At 50.9% G+C, this 18,191-nt stretch overlaps 1 protein-coding gene across 2 annotated transcripts; it reads right to left on the bottom strand.

Moving 5' to 3' along the window:
- Window positions 1–488: 488 nt before the first annotated feature.
- Window positions 489–18,099, bottom strand: AARS2 (alanyl-tRNA synthetase 2, mitochondrial). 2 transcript variants are annotated; one of them, XM_032995343.2, is made up of 22 exons: window positions 17,854–18,099; window positions 17,454–17,642; window positions 16,670–16,815; window positions 15,680–15,874; window positions 14,999–15,143; window positions 14,405–14,550; window positions 14,034–14,142; window positions 13,389–13,427; window positions 12,538–12,649; window positions 11,870–11,997; window positions 10,951–11,101; window positions 8,939–9,108; window positions 7,835–7,948; window positions 7,291–7,431; window positions 6,510–6,647; window positions 6,000–6,109; window positions 4,808–4,916; window positions 3,202–3,324; window positions 2,650–2,760; window positions 1,698–1,781; window positions 1,451–1,561; window positions 489–1,058 (listed from the first exon to the last, which is right to left on the bottom strand). In XM_032995343.2, the coding sequence occupies exons 1-22, from the start codon at window positions 18,058–18,060 to the stop codon at window positions 894–896; spliced, it is 2,943 nt and encodes a 980-aa protein (XP_032851234.2). In that variant the 5' UTR covers window positions 18,061–18,099; the 3' UTR covers window positions 489–893. The 2 variants fall into 2 exon arrangements, with proteins under 2 accessions (XP_032851234.2, XP_032851235.1); XM_032995344.2 differs by having other exon boundaries at window positions 17,454–17,671; window positions 17,854–17,969.
- Between the last annotated feature and the right edge of the window lie 92 nt (window positions 18,100–18,191).

Below are 18,191 nucleotides of genomic sequence, written 5' to 3'. Positions count from 1 at the left end.
GACTTGCTCACCTCAAGGCTAAGTGTCCTGCTGCAGGGAGTTCCATGCTGCAGCAGTCCCAGTCACACAACTCACCAGATCCATGGTGGTTTTTAGGTAGGTGCTGGTAAGTAAAGCCAGGAGGTGAGAAGGAAGGAGTTACAAAGGAGTGGTAGGAGAAAACAAGGATAAGACCATTCATCCAAAGCAAAGAGGTAGAGGCTGGGATGATTTTGTTCCCTCTGTGCTTCAGTACCGAGGACTGGCTTTAGCACTACACTAAACAAGCACAGGCTGTTAAAGCTGAGCCCACAGGCAGGGGTGGGGATTTCTCTCCATTTCTAAATTATAGTAGCATTTTTAATCAGAAGGGTGTCCAGAGTTCTGCAGTAGGATGGGACTGCTTACAAGAATGCATGCTGACTTCTGAGGCTGCAGGGTTCAAACCAACCCCTTGGCAGAACAGAGCAGAAAAACAAACAAAAAAAAGACACAGCTAACAAGAAACATTGAAGGATCGAACACTTTCTGCCATTTAATGGCTTCAGGATAACACCGTGCCATCTCCTCATGCTCTCATGGAGCCTCTCGGTGCTGATCTTGTGGCAAGAACTGCACTGTTCCACAAGTAGGATCTGTTGCTGCAAATGGTGCTTTCTGAGGCTCAATCCCCATAAGTCCATGCTGAGAACAGGCAGCGTTATTCTGTCAGTGGGATCAGGAGCAGGGTCCCTACTGATCCCCCCATGGCCAGAAGCTAAATGTTCCAATGCAGTGGTTGCACCAATGTTCAGCGTGGGAGCTGCTAAACGTTTCAGATCAGCAGAGTATAACACATGCTCCACATCAAGTGTCCACATAGCTTGCAACTGGGCTGCACACAGCTGTCCTGCCACCGGCGCATCACAGTTATTTCAGAGTTTGCTCTGAGCGAACTCCAGCGCAGTACTCAGGGCTCCCTGCATGTCCCTGGCATTCCCACTGCCCTTAGCAACGACGAGAGAGCCTCCTGCCTTCCCTTCCATCTGTGTACAGACAGCCACGGCCCAGTCAGCAGCTGAGAACAAGGGGAGGTGGTTCTGGGGAAGAGATACAGCGTAAAGTCATTTGGACTGTGGAGCACTCTGCAGTCTGGACAAAGAAAAGTAAGAACATCATCTCCTCACCCAGCCTGGGGCCTCACCAGCCTGAGGAATGACTGGAAGGACCATAAAGGCTGAGCTTATGTGTTAATGCTGTGTCCTGCCCCTGGGCAAACATGGCCTGGAGGATCCAGGAATATCTGTGCCCAGCAAAGACTGAAAGCGTATCTAGTCCCAGAATGGTCATCTCAGGTCCTACCCCTGTGTGATTCACCACCAACACCGGGCAGAATCCCAGGAAAAGCCTCAACTGAGACCTGCCAAGCAGTGGGTCCAGTCCCCGCTCCTTGCAGGCAGGTTCCCTGTGTCTCTACCAGGGATCTGCTTACCTTGGACACCTGACAGGCACAGAGCACCTCACCAGAAACCTGAGGGCTGAGCAGCAGGACTGAGGTGCCAGGAGACTTGTCACACAGCTGGTTCACTACCTTCATTAGGATCTAGGAGGGGCAGCGAGAAGAGCAGTCAGGCTACAGCAAAGGAGACTGGCATGCAGCAGAAAACATGCCCAGAAACTCCCTCTTACTGTGTGTAGCACCTGAGGTACTGCTGAGACGAGTAATGTGGATTACTCACAGAGAGGGAGTCAGCTGGGACGGTATCAATGATGACAGGTTGGTTGCAATGCTTTGCTAGCAGGCTTTGTGCCTTCTCTTCAGCCTGGAGGAGGAAGCATGCAGCAATTGAGGGGCTACAGGTGGCACAGGGTGGGCTGGATGGGGATATACATATACAACATATGTAGAAAGGGAAGGGAAATGCTGTTTTTTGGGATAGAGGGGAGATGTATGTTAGGAGAAGTCAAAGTAAGATTGCCAGACTGAAATCTCCACACGAAAACCTGTACAACCCTCCTTCCTCAAAAGGAAGCAGAGATTAATCCCTTTCAAAAGCAGAGAAGACAGCGACCTGTCCGGTTCCCCAGCCTCTCTCCTGGACCTACACATCACTGCACATCTCAGGAAGGCTCCTGTGGCAAGACGCTCCTATTTTAAGAAAAGGATAGGTCTTCCTGAGAAAGCTAAGTCACCAATAAGCACTTCCAAAGGGCTTTTAATGTAAATTGGCAGAACACAAATGCAGTGGGAAGCCACAGCAAAATCCACATGGCTGAGAGAAAGGCTCCGTCCCACCACTGTCTTACTGCAGAACCTTGCAAAGCCCACTGTCAGGGCTGGCTCATCTTCTCCAAGTATAAACAGGGAGGTGATGCCTATCTGCCTCTTGGTGTTTGCCAGAAGTGCTGGTATGGGGCCCTCCATCTTCACAGGCAGAGACATGGGGATTTTGCAGGTGCCAAAAGCCCAGTCAGTCACGCACTGCCATTTTAAATTATGTCCCTGGTTTAATGCCAGTGAAATCAACCCAACAGAGGGCTTGTGTTGCACTGTGTGTGATTGTACCTGCTTCTCCTACCTAGTGACTGAGTGGCTGAGAAGTATGACCGAGACACCAGGTCCACTGGTGTATGCCACACAGTGCTATTAGCAGACTGCAAGTTAATGTGCTGCTGCTGCTGCCACAGTACCTGCTGCATCTCCAGTTTCTTGATGGCTGTGTTGGCTGTTCGCTGTAGCGCTTTGAGGACGGTCTGTAGTTCTTTTCTTTGCCACTGAGGTATTGCAGTGCTAGCCACCACCTGCAAGACAATTTGCTGTGTAAGGACACTAAACTGTACTTGAGACATAAACTGCTAGTTCTTTGGGAGTTCAGGCTGGAGCCTAGCCTCTTCCCAGACCCTCCTATACCCCTGTGTGATCAGGCCAACCAGTCACTGTGGTGTGCAGCTTTCTCTTATCAGCTGGGCAGCTAAAGCCCGGGGAAAAGCCTGGAAACCCTTTTTCAATGCTTTACCCTCCCCACTATTGCCTTCTCTCACACTCCCTCTGGCAGCAGGTCATCTGCAACAGAAGCACCTAGACACTGGTAGAAATCTTTGTGATCAGAGAGGCAACAGCAGGTAGCAACTCGCCCTTGCTATTGACCATAGTAAGATGTGGACCTGGTAGGGAAGAAGTCATGTGCCTCAAGTGTCTAGAGCCCACGCTGGGATCTTTCTGTACAGGAATGTAATCCTTACTTTGATCAACTGTCCCACTTCTTTGGAGAGTTTCTGCATCTCAGGAATAGAGGTGCTCCTCTGCTTCATTCGCAGGGAGACAGAGTCCACTTCCATAGCCAAGCACTGGCCTACTTCCCGGGCCTGGAAAGGAGGGAATGCTTCAAAAACAGCAACACAAAGAATGAATGGGGATGGAGAAAGTAGGGCAGCAGCAGGGTCATAACCACTGAAGTACTGCTCAGGATCCAGTGGGAAGACACCTACAGACAGAGGCTTTAAGAATGACTGTCCCCAGGAGACTCTGGAATAGAATGTTCCTCTCTAGATTTGCAACCAACTCTAAATGGTCACACCCAGGGGACCAAGCCATCGTGCATTTACATTTCCTCAGTATCTCACACCAAATTATCAGGATTTCAATGAAAAAAACTTGGGAGCCCCATTTACTTCTTAGTGCTTTCTTCACTAGCAAATGCAATCTCAAAACTAATGACTGAAGAAACAAAACACTAAAACTGAAGAAAACTCAGTAGCTGTTCAAGTACATTTCCTGAGGATCAGTTCAGCTGGACTCAGTGCATTTCTTACTGCTTTCCCCAACATCAATGCCACCATTAATAAAAAAAGCTAATCCAAGGTTATTTTCATCAGTGAAAATCCTTGTGGTTTGGAGCATTTCCTCTCTGCCAGATCTTTGTGCCCATGATGGTCCTGTTAGACTTTAAACCAGGACAGCAGAGAGCATGTAAGAAAAGCTGTGGACAACGATGACTGCTGTGCCTAGCTAGAATATACATCCCTTGTTTCAAGTCACTCCATCATGCCTGCAGTGTCCCTTGTCCACTTAACACATATAAACAGCTCCTTTCGGGGGCTCTCCAGGTTAGCACTTCCAGCAAAGCATGCAGATGTGCCCTGCACCTTTTCATTCCTCTGCACGAAGAAAAGCCTTGCTAGGGACACAGACGTACAGGGGACAGTCAGCTAAAAAGCAACAGATTTGCAAGGGTGGGCTTTGCCTTTAGTCCTCCCAGTTCCACTGACAATGAGTCACACTCCTCTGACTGCAGCCTTAAAGGAAGCAGGCAAGCTTGCAGGGTCCCCTGACACTTCCAGATATTCAAAGGACAGAGCGATCTCATGGACACAGTAGTAGGTTGCTTACTTTTTATACAGACTCAGCCAAACCGAAACCACAGTTTAACAGGAAAAAAACTAAAGAAAAGAAGCAAAAGGGCTGTAAGAATGAGGCCAGAGCCCCATAATCATAAAGTACAAATCCAACTGTGATAGGCAGGAGGCAAAAACTAAGCACAAAGGATCATGCCCTTAAATACCTGCCTGGGGATTGAAATGTATAGTCCAGAGGCTTCCTGATATTTTGTGCCAAGTTCTTATCTTGGAAAAGGGGGTCTGAGGGGAGGAATGAAGGTCACGGAGACTAGGATGGGGGAGGAGTGGAGGTGAATAGTGAAGTACAGCAGCAGAGCTGAGTGCAGGGGTGAAGGAGGAAGCCAGATCAGGCACAGCAGGGAGAAGCTAGCTGTCTATGCAGGAACCTACGTGGTTGGGTCCTTCTGGCATTGCCTTGACGTGGCAGAAATCTCAGTTCCCCCAATCTCACCTGTTTGGCTTGTTCCCCTGTCACTGCAATGACACGGCTAATCCCTTTAACAAGCTGGCGCTCACTGACGATGGCCAGATCTTCCACAGCTCCTGTCTGCAGAAGGTGCCTGTAAAGTCAGCAGAGAACAGGAAAGAAAACAAGCTGCTCTCTGGGAACAGGAAGCCTGCTTTCCCCTTAGACAAGTCTCCAATCCAGCAGCCCCTCCCCAATACCAACAGCTTCAATCCTTTCCCATTTCTAAAGTCCTGATGGCACCCTGCCAGGCCAGAGACAGCAGAGTTGAGGCTACTCCAGAGGAACCTCTGCCACCGGCCCAGCAGGCTGCTGTCAAATGGTGCATAACAGCCAAGTTCTGCCTTGATTTCCTCTCCTTCAGCAGCTGGATGAATTGGGATTTTTCTCTTCTAGTCAGCTGTTACTGAACCTTGTAGAAAGTAATTTTTACCTCAAACTCCACCACTCTCTTGCCAGGCCAGCTCACAGACCAGCCAGAAGACTCCAGTCACAGGATAGTTGTGCAGTCACAGGGCACTGACAATCTCCCCTTTCCTTCTTGGCTATTCAACACTGGGTATGAAAACAACTACAGTGTCTCAGGTTCTGTTACCACAAGTAATCATTTTGGACAGCTTCACAAGAATTGATCATCCCTATTCCCATGTAGTTTCTTGTCCCACTACTCCCACAAGAATTATCTCATGACTAGAAAATTGCTCATTTTCAGCTGTATCTGTTCAAAGGCCAATTTGTTCCTGTTTTTTTTTCTTCCGTGTCAGCATTGTCCTAAGATTGATTAACTCTTCTTCTACTTTCATTACTGCTAAAAGCAGAAGAGGGTGAAGATAATGAATTAAAATTATCAGAGTGGTCTCAAGATCCACAACTACCTCTGGGTCCTCCTGTAACCCCAAAGCACTGTAACTCTGGTGTGACAGGCCACACACCCCTTTCCCACACGCCGCTGGTGCCCTGCAACTTCCAGGTTGGTTTCAAACTATGAAGCAAGGAAAAATGCTTTGCATTTCACTAGTTTTCTCACCCTGGGACTTCCAAGGCTTCATAACTAGCCCATCCTGTCCTCACAAGATCTTTCTGATAAGGGACAGGGAGTGGAGCTTGCAAGAATGTCTCTACCTCAGCCACCAGTGCCCATAAACACACCTTCTGACTGCAAGTAAAAGTCACTTACGTTCCACAGCAGAGCTCCACAGAGGTCTGCCTTGCAGCCTCAGAGTCGCAGGTCAGCACACTCTCCACAGGGACCCCCAGGGACACTATCCTCACTGGATCTGGATACCCCTGACAGAGGAGAGAGGGATCAGCAGCTAACAACATGGTCCTTCAGGGGCACTTACAAACTACAAGGCTTCAGGTGTCTGCCCCATTTTTCCCCTATTCTAGAGTAGCCTCGGAGTCAGGGGCAGCACTGCTTCTCCCCAACAACCAGCCACCACAGGGAAGAAGAAATAACTGGGTGACACTACAAGCTTTTGGTCTAAAGAAGTGAGCAGAAAGCAAATGCATCACCAGCCTCCAAATTTTACAACGCATTGTCTTGAGATCTCTGCTCTATTTTCCTTCCTGAGTTCTGGGAGTGAATTCCCTTGCAGAAACCTGTTGTGTCAACATCTCTTGTGACCCAAACGATTCCTGCTGAAGGAAAAGACTCATGAAGATGTGTGCTGCCATCCTGTCATACCTCATCCACTGCACGGAGTCCCTGAACTCCTCTTGCCTGCGTCAGGGGGACCTCAGCCATATGCACCACCTCATTTCGTTTGATCACATCCTGGACCACTTGCTCCACTTGCTGCAGCTGCTCCACAGTGACAGGGCCCTGAGGAAGTAAATCAGCCACCTTCAGGAGAAGCCTCTTGAAAGATGCAGAACAAAAGGAGGGAGAACTGGGACAGGGCCCCCAGGCAACTCAGCCTGGTAACACCACTCTCCCTGTTTCTCATCTCCCCTACTTGTAAAAGGGAATTTTGATCATCATGACCCTCCAACCCCCTCTTCCCATGAGGTATAAGGATTTTTAATCCAAGAGCATCAATGAAACTCTTCAAGAGATGCTGCAGTGAGTGACAGGTTACCAGGGCCAGTGCTCAGCTTGACCCAACAGCTTTCAGATCCCAACTGGTCTCACCTGGATGACCAGCACAGACATCAGATACGTGCCACAGCCAAGCTGGTGAATCTCTCAAAGACCCCTTTACACTACTCAGGTCAGTCCCATGACCACTGGCCTTGCTAAGTCCTTTCCCTTTTGACCTCCATTCATCCCCTCAGCAAGTCCTGCTGAGTCAGGTCAATACAAAGCAGAGCCAGTCACATCCAGAGGGCCAAGTTTCATCGCTCAGACAAAATACGACCTGTCTCTAAAGGTGTGGTTATGTTGAGGGGAGAAAAATCTCTGGAGAGAAGGCCAGCACTGGGATGTTGGTACTGCTGAGAACAAGAAAACACAAGTCCAGAGTGACCTTGGTATCAAAGTCGAAGCGCAGCCGCTCGGCCGTCACATGGGACCCTCGCTGCTCTGTGCTGTCACCCAGGACGTGGCGGAGCGCGAAGCTCAGCAGGTGGGTAGCGGTGTGGTTCGTCATGCAGGCCAGCCGCTGGGCCTGGAAGCAGAGACAGGTCAGCTGGGAGTGGTGGTTCTCCACCAGGGAGCAGGGGATGGCATGAAGAGATGAGGGGAAGGGTGCATGTGAAGGGATAGGAGAAAATGGCAGGAAAACCATGGGTAGTACAGCTGTCAGATTAATTCGCCACAGGGCAGATCTAACTTCTTTTCCCATGGGATCACTTCTGTAAAACAGCAAAGGGTAGGCTGTGTATTTCTGGACAGACCAATGGCTCACAGGAGATTACAGAGTCACTTGTGAGGCCTCCTTCCCACTGCACATCACAAAGAGCAGTCTCAGGAATACAAGGGACAAGGCTCTGCTGTGCCCAGGTTACTCAGGACATCACAAGACTCTCAAAAGCAAGGCTGGGAAAAGGTTAAGAGCAGCGAGTTATCACCTCATCCACAAAAAGCTGCACTTGGTCACCAGCACGAAGGGTTTCCACAGCGGTGACCTCATGGATCACGTAACCACCACAGAGATGAACTGACTCTACGGGGAAGAGTATGTCCTGAGCAAAGAGACAGAAAGATGATTTAGGACACAGGGAAAATCCAAATACCGGTGCTAGGTGCCTGATTGATTCAACCAGAAATGCAACTCCCACTGATCCCTAAAATACAGGTATAGGGTGGGAAAAGCAGGGAGGATCTTACTGTCAATGTAAACAGAGTGTCTCAGACCTTCCTTGCACCCAGCCACTCGCTGCACAACATGTGAGGAGCAGTAACACCACCCATGCTGATGAATTTTCCTAACGAGGATGCTTGTCCACAAGAAAACGGACAACAGCTTCCAAGGCACCTGTCTCAGGCATCCAAGGTGCCATTTCTGCCTCACTAGGCTGGCAACAGAAATTTGATCCCTGCTTTATCTTGGAGAGAAATGCTGAGCAAGGCACTGTCACATTCTGCAAGGCTAAAAAGGCAGCATCAATGCCCAAGGGTGATTCTCAAGGGCTGAAATGTGGAAAGGAGAAAAAGCTGCACCCCCAGTAACTTCCCAGAACAGGGTCAAAGCTCTCCCTCTGGCAAGGCTGAAGGAACGTGCTGCAGAAGTGGAGATCCTCCCTGATGCTTTTGGGAGGGATAAGAGTTTTTGCACTGGATCTCAGGGTGGGCACTGCTTGCAGTCATCCAGGACTGGCCAGAGACAAATTACTCAGCTCATGGACTCTCTGATCATCAACTGCCTTCTCTCTGCATTGTAACCCCATCTGGCAAACACGCAGCACATTGACGGGGGACCCAAAAAGACTTTACAGTTTCCCCCAGCAAGACGAAATTGCAAAGGGCTGAGAGAGGCAAGCAGAGCAGCAAGTACATGTCTGTGAAGTTACTGCTGCTTCTCCCTCACCCCACCAACCCCGACGCAAAGCCAAGGGAACTGTCAAGAATCATCAGCTTGCAAATCAACACAGTAAAACAGCCTATCACTTGGGGAATTCTGCCTGGCCTCAGTACCCATAGTAGCCTTGAGTTCAGGCAGCAAAGGGTCTTACCTGCTGTCCTAAAGGTATCATGTAGCCTTGGTCAGAGGCTTGCCCGCCCTGCTCTGCATAGAAGTTAGTCCTGTCCAAGATGACACCACAGCGTTTCCCTGCCCCAACCTCCTTTTGGAGAGACTGCTCTCTGTACAGCATGAGGACAGTGGCCTGGCATGGGCTGAACTCTGTCAGGGGGAAGAAGATGGCAGCAATTAGTGCACACACCCTGTCAGATTGCAACAGGAAAGGAGGGGTCACTTCCCCATGCCAATCCTGCCAACACCCAGTCTATACTGAAAGCTGGCACTTTCCTTTGCCTTGGTAGGAGAGGAACAGCAATTGGCAGAAATGACAAAGGATCTGTTATTTGGAAGTAAGTCACTCCTCACCTAGTGACAGACCTGCTGAATAGCAGGTGAGCAGGCAGGGACACCCCATCTGGCTCTGCATGAACCCGGCAGAACAAGATGTGGCACAGACACACCTGCATCTTGCTACACTGCAAGCTTGGCAAACATGCCTGCCTTCTATGAAGAGATGATAGACTTGGTGGACAAGGGACAACATGGATGTCACCTTCTTTGATGCAGCAAGCTTCTAACATGCTCTCCTGTAGGCTCCCTGAAGCCAAATTTGGGCGATATGGACTGGAGAGGTAGACCATAAGGTGGGTGTGTAACTGGCTGGGCAGCTGGCTCCACAGAAAAGTGCTCAATAGTTTGATGTTCCAACTGATATTCAGTTACTAGTAGAGCTACTTGGTGGCTGACATGAGGGTCAACACCATTTGACATCTTCATCAATGACTATCCATGACAAGATTGGATGTGCCCATATCCTCCTTGTCTACGGCAATGAATTTGTGGGGACTGGTGGATACACTGAAGAGCAGGGCTGATTTTCAGAGGCATCTCATCAGGCTACAGAAGTGGACCAAGAGAAACCTTGGGGCCCTCATGAACAAACTGAACGCAAGCCAGCAGGGTGTCCTTGCAGCAAGGAAGGCTGCCTGCCTGCTGGGCTGTGTGAACACAAACACAGCCAGCAGGTCAAAGAACGTGGTTATTTATTCCTATTTAGCATTTGTGAGACTATTGTCTAGAGTACAGGAAATTCTGGTTGTACATAAAGAAAAAAAGCTTTTCCGAGAGTGATAAAGAACAGGGAACAGAGAGGCTGTGGGATCTCTGTCTTTAAAGATATTGAAAACTTAAATAGACAGTGCTCTGAGCAATCTAATCCAACTGTGAAGCTGATGTTTCTTTGATCGAGACTGGACATCTAGAGATCCCCTCCAACCTGAATTATTGCATGATTTGGAGATTGAGGAGGTGGGAGAGTTCTATCTTGGAGATTTAAGCCAATGTCACTTCTGGGCTTTTTTCCTCCATTGTGCTCTTGCCATAGTATATATAGCTTGAATTGCCTCACTTTCTGCTTAGGGTGGGTTGCCACCAGCACACTGGGTAAAAGGGAGTTGGCTGTACACAGCTATCTCTAATTGTGTGTGACAGCCACACCACCTCTTGCTCTGTGGTTTAGCTTTATCCTTTCCCTAAGGCACCAGCAACCCCAGGTACCCTAAATGATAAAAAGCCTGCAGTGGCATCTAGTGGTCTGCCAAAGAAATAGGTCTCTAAAGCCGTGCACTTGCTATCTAAACCCCTTGCGTAATTATTTTTCACTGTCCCTAGCACTCACACCCAGAAGCCTAATTATTAGGGACAGACTCTTCTCTAGCAGAAATCAACAGTCCCTGTCTCACCACTGCACAGTGATACCAACCCAGAGCCTACAGCCTTGTCACCAGCCCAGAGCCTTCCTGGGGACACACCAAGAGCAATAAGAAAGCATCTACTCTGGGATGAGGTACGAGGTCAGGGAAAAGATGCAGTAGCAAGGTGGACAGGTTTGAGCCACAAAGCACATGTTCTGCATGCATGAGGTTAGGCAGAAAAAGCAGTTTTGCGAGGGACTCCAGCACCCTCAGGCAGAGCTTGCCTTACAGCCAGGACCTGGCCACTTACCATACTGCCCGTGCTGCCCAAGTGTGTAGGAGTACTTTGGTGAGTCATCAGTAGCAGGCACATTGCTGCTCCGCAGCTGAGCCAGCGAGTGCACATCAAGGTGTGTGTTTGTGTCCTCCAGCTGTCCTGCCTGCGGGCCACCAGCCTTCCGCTACAGCAGAGCGAAGGCACAGTTAGATGGGAGATACCCCGGGGGGCACTCAAACCAATAACTGGAGCTGTAAGGCTAGGAAAAAACTTCTTCCACCTCCCTGGAAAAGGCTTGTTTAGATCCAGGGTGATGGAGGCTACTGGTAAACCAACCCCATTCCTTCAAACCCCACAAGCACTCCGTACCACCCTGTGCTAGCCTTAAGGCAGGCCACAAGCAACAGCTAAACACAACCCTCCTGGCACAGCTTGCTGCATAGCTGAGAAACTTTCAGGCCATTACAGCTCAGGAGAGCAAGGCATTGAACTGATTACTGACAGGAGGGGGGCAGTGGGTGGTGGGATGGGCAGTGCAAGTCCTCTAGCGCTATGGAGAACAAGGAGATTTTGTAAACTCTCCTTAAGTCACTTGCTGTTCGGGCTGTCTAAGCTGACTCTGCTTTATGTGAGGAGTTGGACTACGTGACTGACAGAGGACATTCCTAACCTATGTAATTCTGTGATAACCTTCACTCCAGCAACAGCCAGCATCATAAAACACTTCTACTGATCTGAAGAGAATCACCAGCCAACGCTCCTCAGTTCCACACCCACAAGGAAAGGCACTGTGACCCCAGCGCTGTTGCAGATTCACTTCCCCTTCAGGGAAAAGGCATGTGGCCCTGTTGTGCATCCACAGAGCCTCCGTGGTGAAATAAACTCTGCCTCCACACTCACAGGAGAGAGGGAAGGCTCTGAATTATTCCGACAAGACAAGTCTCCCTCTTACCTTCGCATCTTCCAGAGCAAGTTCGTTAAAAGCAGATGAATCCAAACTGATTCCCTTTTCTTCAAGCATCAAGTCAATCAGATCCAGAGGGAATCCCAAATTCCCATAGAGAGACCATGCTACTTCAACTGCAGGACAAAAAGGACATGAACTCTGTGTGAATGCACAAAGCAACAGCATCTCAAGATTTGCATGGATGGGACTGATCTAGTGTGTGCCTTGGTAACTGCATTCACCTGTGCTGTGTGCAGCTGCACGGGTAACAGGGAAGGGAAGAGAAGCCACGCAGTTGTTCTTGTATGGGACTGAGTATTAATGATGCCCCACAGCCCCATCCCTGCTAAAATTCAGTGCAGCATATCTAGACAGGAAGCTGTGTTGGTTGGGTCCTGAGCTCCTTCTTTCAGCTGTGTCTTGTAAGGAGCAAGCTGATCAGTCAATCAAGGGAATGTTTCTAGCTCGCCTGGTGCCTAGTCTGTTGTGAGAACAAAGTATTAGAAAACAGTTGCAATCTGGAGAAAGAAGCAACATCTGCTCCTCTGCCCAGGGCTTGAAGGTCACTGAAAACAAGTGGGGGAGGCAGACATCCACCAGTTTTGATTGCAATGCTTGCGAGGACCTGGATCAAACCATCTTTAAGTGCAGGTTGTCAGAGGAGGGAGACTCACCCGGGAAATTTGTGGAGGGCTCCATCTGCTGTACTGTCCGCTCGATGATGCGCCTCCCACGCTCGAGGGAGGACAGAAAGGCTGCCTCGTTCTCATTGATGATATCCATGACCTGCCCAAGGATCAGAAGAGGGGTTAGCCAAAACACGTCAGGGAGTTCCCCAGCTCAGCTCCGCCCCGATACAGTCAGCTCAAAGCAAATCGAGCAGGTGTCCAACAGGGGTACTGTCTGCTTGAACCAGCCTTTTTGTTCTGTAAGCATCCATCACAACATGGCTCTCATGCATTACTAACATTGCCAAAGCCACTGTACCTCCTATCACCATTCCTGTCAAGGAAATATTGACCACCCGCCTGGGGAAGGCTTGGGGCTGACAAGTGCTCCCTGTCAGACATTCATGTCTGTGACCCAATTAAAATTGCATGGCTGGAACAGCCAGAGAAATTGCTCGTCACAGTTGCTGTCAGCAGAAGCAAGCTGGGAGTAGCCTTAAATCACCAGTCCACTTTGGACAAAGTGTACCCAGGCTAGGACAGGCTGTACTTGCACTCAACAAAAGAGCTACCCTGGCTTTTTAGAGCAACAGCTGCCTTACGCAAGGACAAGCAGTCCCTGTTAAGGATCTAGAAGAGCTCCCACAAGGAAATCTGCGACAGATACTTCTCGTGCCCAGGGTACAAACGTGTTCCCAGCACATCTCAGCCCACCCACGAGAACACAGTTATGGAGGAAGTCGTGCAAACTCCTCCAGCTAAGTCCCAAGGAAGGGCTGACTTCTGCCCCTGAGAACAGTGCCTCACAAAGATAACGAGAGACATGGTTTCTTTCCAGGGGATTCCACATCACTCACCTGGTCTGCATTCTTCGTCAGCTCTGGATAGGCATCTCCCTGTGGAACGAGCCTTGGTTAGTGATAACATCCTCAGCATCTTCCTCAGGGGATCTCACAGCATGCCACAAGCATTATAGAGGTTTCTCAGGCAGGCGAGTGTGAAGAGAGCCCCAGAGCACAGCTCCAGGGACAGCAGCACAGGGGAAGAATCACACATGGACTTATAGCTGCCACCTCCTGGCTATCTCTGTGACCCACCTCTGCTAGGCCCTGCACACCATCTCTTGGCAAACATATTTGTTCACAATAGGAAGAAAGCACTGTCTTTTAGGATGCTGTTAGTAGTCACAGGGACCTATTTCAGATGGCTTTAACCAGGTATGACAGCTTGAAAGCCACTACCCTTGGGAAACAACAATGTGCACTTGCATACACTTACACAAACATTGTTGTTTACACTACGCCCCCCTCCCTTCCACCGCAAATGATCAGGAGACGAGAGATTTTTACTGGTGAGATGCATAGCACCAAATACACCCTCCTGGAGCTCCTTCATATCCAAGATCATCTCCTGACAGCGTACAGGAAAGGGACACGGGACTAAATAGGACAGGTGTGATACTCTTCCTCACTCACACACCCAAGGCAGTAGTTTTTACTCACCAGCACTTCCACTACAGTAGGCACCAGGGAGGCCAGGAGCCCAGGTGGAGCGTAAAGGACTTCAGAGCAAAAGCGGACAGCCCTGCGCAGGATCCGACGCAGCACCAGTCTGGAAACAGGGCAAGATTTACCAGGCGTCCATGTGAGCATCCCCGCCCAGCTCCCACATCCAGCACACCCCCCACACAGCTCCTCTGGCCTGGCCTCCCCACATCCTGCACCCACGGACGAGACTGAAGATCAGAACCTCTTCAGGCCTCCCCGAAGCTCGTGCGCTCCCTGTCTTGGGCCCACATCAGCACCTCTCCCCTTGCTGTCCATATCCCTTTCTAGACCTCCCTCCCTCCCACACCATTTCCTCGTGTTCTTACTCTGCTCCAGAGAAGCCTGGGTAGATGCCATCAGCGATGCACACGCACAAGGTACGCACGTGATCTGCCACCACACGGTAGGCCATATTCACACGCCCAACATCAGCATCGCCGACCAGGCCCTGGTATTTGGGCCCCCTGCAGCCCTAAAAGAGAAAGCAAGAAGATAGATCAGCAGAAATTAACGGCTGCAGAAGAAAAGGTTTAAGTGCACGAGGCAGTCACCTACACTTGACGTCATGCTTCTCAACTACCCTCAAACCTTGTGCATCTAAGATGTACTCCTTAAATCCTTCCAGAGCATTATACACCAAAGACTTCCATACCTAAGACAGGTCATCCAGTGCCTGGCACTGAGGAAATTAAGAAACTTTGGAGGAAAAATGGATCAGCAGTGCCTCTATCCCAGTGGATTTCCAACTTGGAATTCTACCCAGCTTTCCTGGAACATTGCTCTGGACCTAGCTGGACATACCTCCTGTCTCAAAATACCAGAGTAACATGTGTAGAGAAGGCTGAGCTATGGTATCAGGCAAGCAGTCTGCATTCAAGGAGCTCTTGTTTAGCTGTGACTATGAGCGGAAGCATCATCACCTTGTGAATGGCATCCAAGATGGGAGTGAAGAGATCTGTGTCGTAGTTGGAGCGTTTGTTCTGCAGAACGGTCACCAGCCTTTCCAGGCCCATTCCTGTATCCACATGGTGCTGTGGCAAGGGAAGCAGATTCCCCTCCACCTCTCTGTCAGCCAGGCAGTAAAAATAAAAGGCAAAAGAGAAGCAAGGATCAGTTCAGGGGCAAAGAGAAGGAGAAGGTGAGTCAAAGAGAATAGGAGAGGGCCAGGGGATGGAAACAGCAAGTGACTCAACAAAAGGAAGCACAGGGACAAGACTAACAGCAGCCTGCCTTGGCACAGTCAAGCAGCCAGGATCTGACCATCAGACAGTCAGGACAGACACTAACGTAGGGAAAAAGGCCTTCCCTGAACAGGGGACCAAGGCCTTCTCCTCCTCCTGCAGATTTCTCCCGGCTGCTGCAGACCTCAAGAGATCTCTGGGATGCAGCAGTGAGGGAGAACAGGCAGCAGAGATCGAAGGAGGACAGGAAAAATAAAGCAAACAGGACCAAGAGCCACACTGGACACATCTCCACAGCTTCCCTCTTGCTCCTGTATTGCCACCTCCTGGAAAGCAGCGAGATGTCCGAGAATATACATGTATGATTCTGGGGTCAGACAAGGGGGAAAGGCTCTGGAGCTCAGACCAGATGCCTGGTACCTGCTGTACTGCATGAAGACCAGATTCCAGATCTCCACTACATCAGGGCTGCCCCGGTTCACCAGTGCTGCAGCATTTCTGCCACCACCCACGTGGTCATAGTGGATTTCTGTGCAGGGACCACAGGGACCTGTCTCCCCCATCTCCCAGAAGTTGTCCTTCAATGGAAAAGGAAGCACATGACTGGCAGGCACCCTGGAAAGGCAAACAACAGAGGTGGCAGCGCTCGGGGATGCACACAAAGCACACAGTAGTCTAGATCACAGAAAAAGTTGGAAGGGAGGAATCCTTTCTGACTACTACAAATACAATAACCAAACACGTTAGGAATCCCTTACTTCTGTTCACACAGAATTACTCTCCTTAGCAGGAACAAGCCGGACCAAACCAGACAATCCTACTGTCTGGATCCTACTCACTGCCCAGAATGGCTGGCAAACAGAGTCTGGCTCCTGCTGACGGAGATGGGCTCTCCACTGGGTCTGTGGAGCTGCCTTCCTCCTTGGAAGGAATTCTGGCAGAGCTAATAAGACCTGATCACAACAGACAAGGCTGAACAGCAGCGGCACAGAGCTGGCTGCCCTGGGTTCAAAGCCCACACACAGCCTGGAACAAGCTCCCAAAGCACAGCAGTGCTCTCTGCAACGGCCTCATCCTCACACTGAAGCAGCCATTGCTAGCTTTCTGCAGCTCATGATGGGGAGGAAGCAAAGGATCACAGATCCTTTACATGCTTCATTCCAGGCCACCCCCTCTTAGGTAGACAGCTGCCCAGACTGATAACATCCGAGAAACAGCTTAAAGGTCAAGAGCCCCAGGGCACTCAGAGCCCAGTGGACTTTTAACAGCCCAAACAAACCAGAAACAAAATGAGTGTAAACCACAACTTTTGTCCCCTGCATCTGTTTCCCATCAACTAAAGAGCAAATGGGAGACTATAGATGAAATGTCAGCATCTGCTGCTCAGAACCTCTTCTCTAACACACTCACCCCAAGTGGAGCCACACATCCCTGCACTCCTCATCTGCACTCAGCCCCAGTGAGGTGTCCCCGCCAAAATAGGTGACGTAGAGGCGATCTCTGGGGATCTCGTAGACCTCTGTCAAGAGCTCCCAGGCCATGCTACACGCCTCCTCCTGAGCAGGCAGGGAACATAAACGAAGCACAGTAATCCAGGATGCATAGTGATGCAGGAAGGCTCTTTAGAATGCGAGTTAAACACTAAAGAAGCTTGTTTCAGCCGCTCTCTCCCCATCCACTTTTAAGGTGCAGTGCAGAGAACAGGATGAGGGTCAGGCGAGTGAGATGGCTCACATCTGCCTGTGGAAAACTGACGTTACTAAGCTGTTGGGAGACACTCGGGATCACAGCATGGTCTACACCCACATGCTTACCAGCGGTTACATGGATTATTTTATTTGCAAGGAAAAAAGGTATTCACCAGCAAAACAACTAGCATCTTTTATCTTTCTTCCCTTTCGAAACTCCCTAGTTACAAGCACCAACTGAACTAGAAGCCTCTTTTCACCATATTAAATGGTCAACGCTGGCATCCACAGATTGTACGCGTCGTTCACGGTTGTGAAAGGCTGAGCGCTCTGAGAGTCTGCAGGGCACATTTAGTGACTCGGCACGCCAGTCCACTACCTCTGCTCCAGGCCACAGAGCTCCCCAAAAGTAATTTGGCGCGATTCCCAAGATGCCTCCCACAGAAAGTTCTGAAAGGCAGGCTGCATTTCCCCCTGGGGGAGGGTTTCCACCTATCCACCCTCACCTTGAAGTAATCCCCAAAGGACCAGTTCCCCAGCATCTCGAAGAAGGTGTGGTGGTACGTGTCGCGGCCCACGTCCTCCAAGTCGTTGTGCTTCCCGCCGGCACGGACGCACTTCTGGCTGTTCACCACCCGCCGGTACCTCGCCAGCTCGCTCCGGGGGTGCACCGTGCCCAGAAAAACGGGCTTGAACTGGAAACCGAGGCAGACAGAGGCGCCCACTATTGCTGGGTGACACCCGGCGCTGGGGCGGGGGGGAGCGGCGGCGGGGTGTCCCGGTCCCGAAACGCGGCGCCACAAGCCCACGCGGGAAGGGGAGCTCACCCCGCCGTGGGACACCCGAAGACGCGGGGAGCGGGTCCCGGGAAGCCGGTGCGCGGGCGGGGAGAGGGGAGGGCAGCACCTGGTTCATGCCCGCGTTAACAAAAAGGAGGCGCGGGTCACCGCGGGGCCGCACGGGAGCCGAGGGCAGGCGGCGGTGGCCGTGGCGGTCTTGGAAGAAGCGGAGGAAGGCATCACGGACCTGCCCCGCCGGCGGGCAGCCGGCGACTCCGCGGCGGGGGCTCCAGCGCCACGACAGCGCCGGCAACAGCCTCCCCGCCACCGCCATGGCGGGCGAGGGCGGAAGGCGGGCGCGGCGGCTTCCGGAAGGGGCGGGGGAGAAGGGCGGTGGCCGGAAGGGCGCACGCGTAGCCTCCCCTCGCTCTCCGGGTTCGATTAGCCGGGCTGAGGGGTGGTGCG

Source organism: Tyto alba, unplaced genomic scaffold (assembly GCF_018691265.1).
Source record: "Tyto alba isolate M040663 unplaced genomic scaffold, T.alba_DEE_v4.0 Super-Scaffold_16, whole genome shotgun sequence".
Classification (NCBI taxonomy): Eukaryota; Metazoa; Chordata; class Aves; order Strigiformes; family Tytonidae; genus Tyto; species Tyto alba.
The sequence above is the reverse complement of the archived record's forward strand: the minus strand, read 5'-3'. Positions and strand labels throughout refer to the sequence as shown.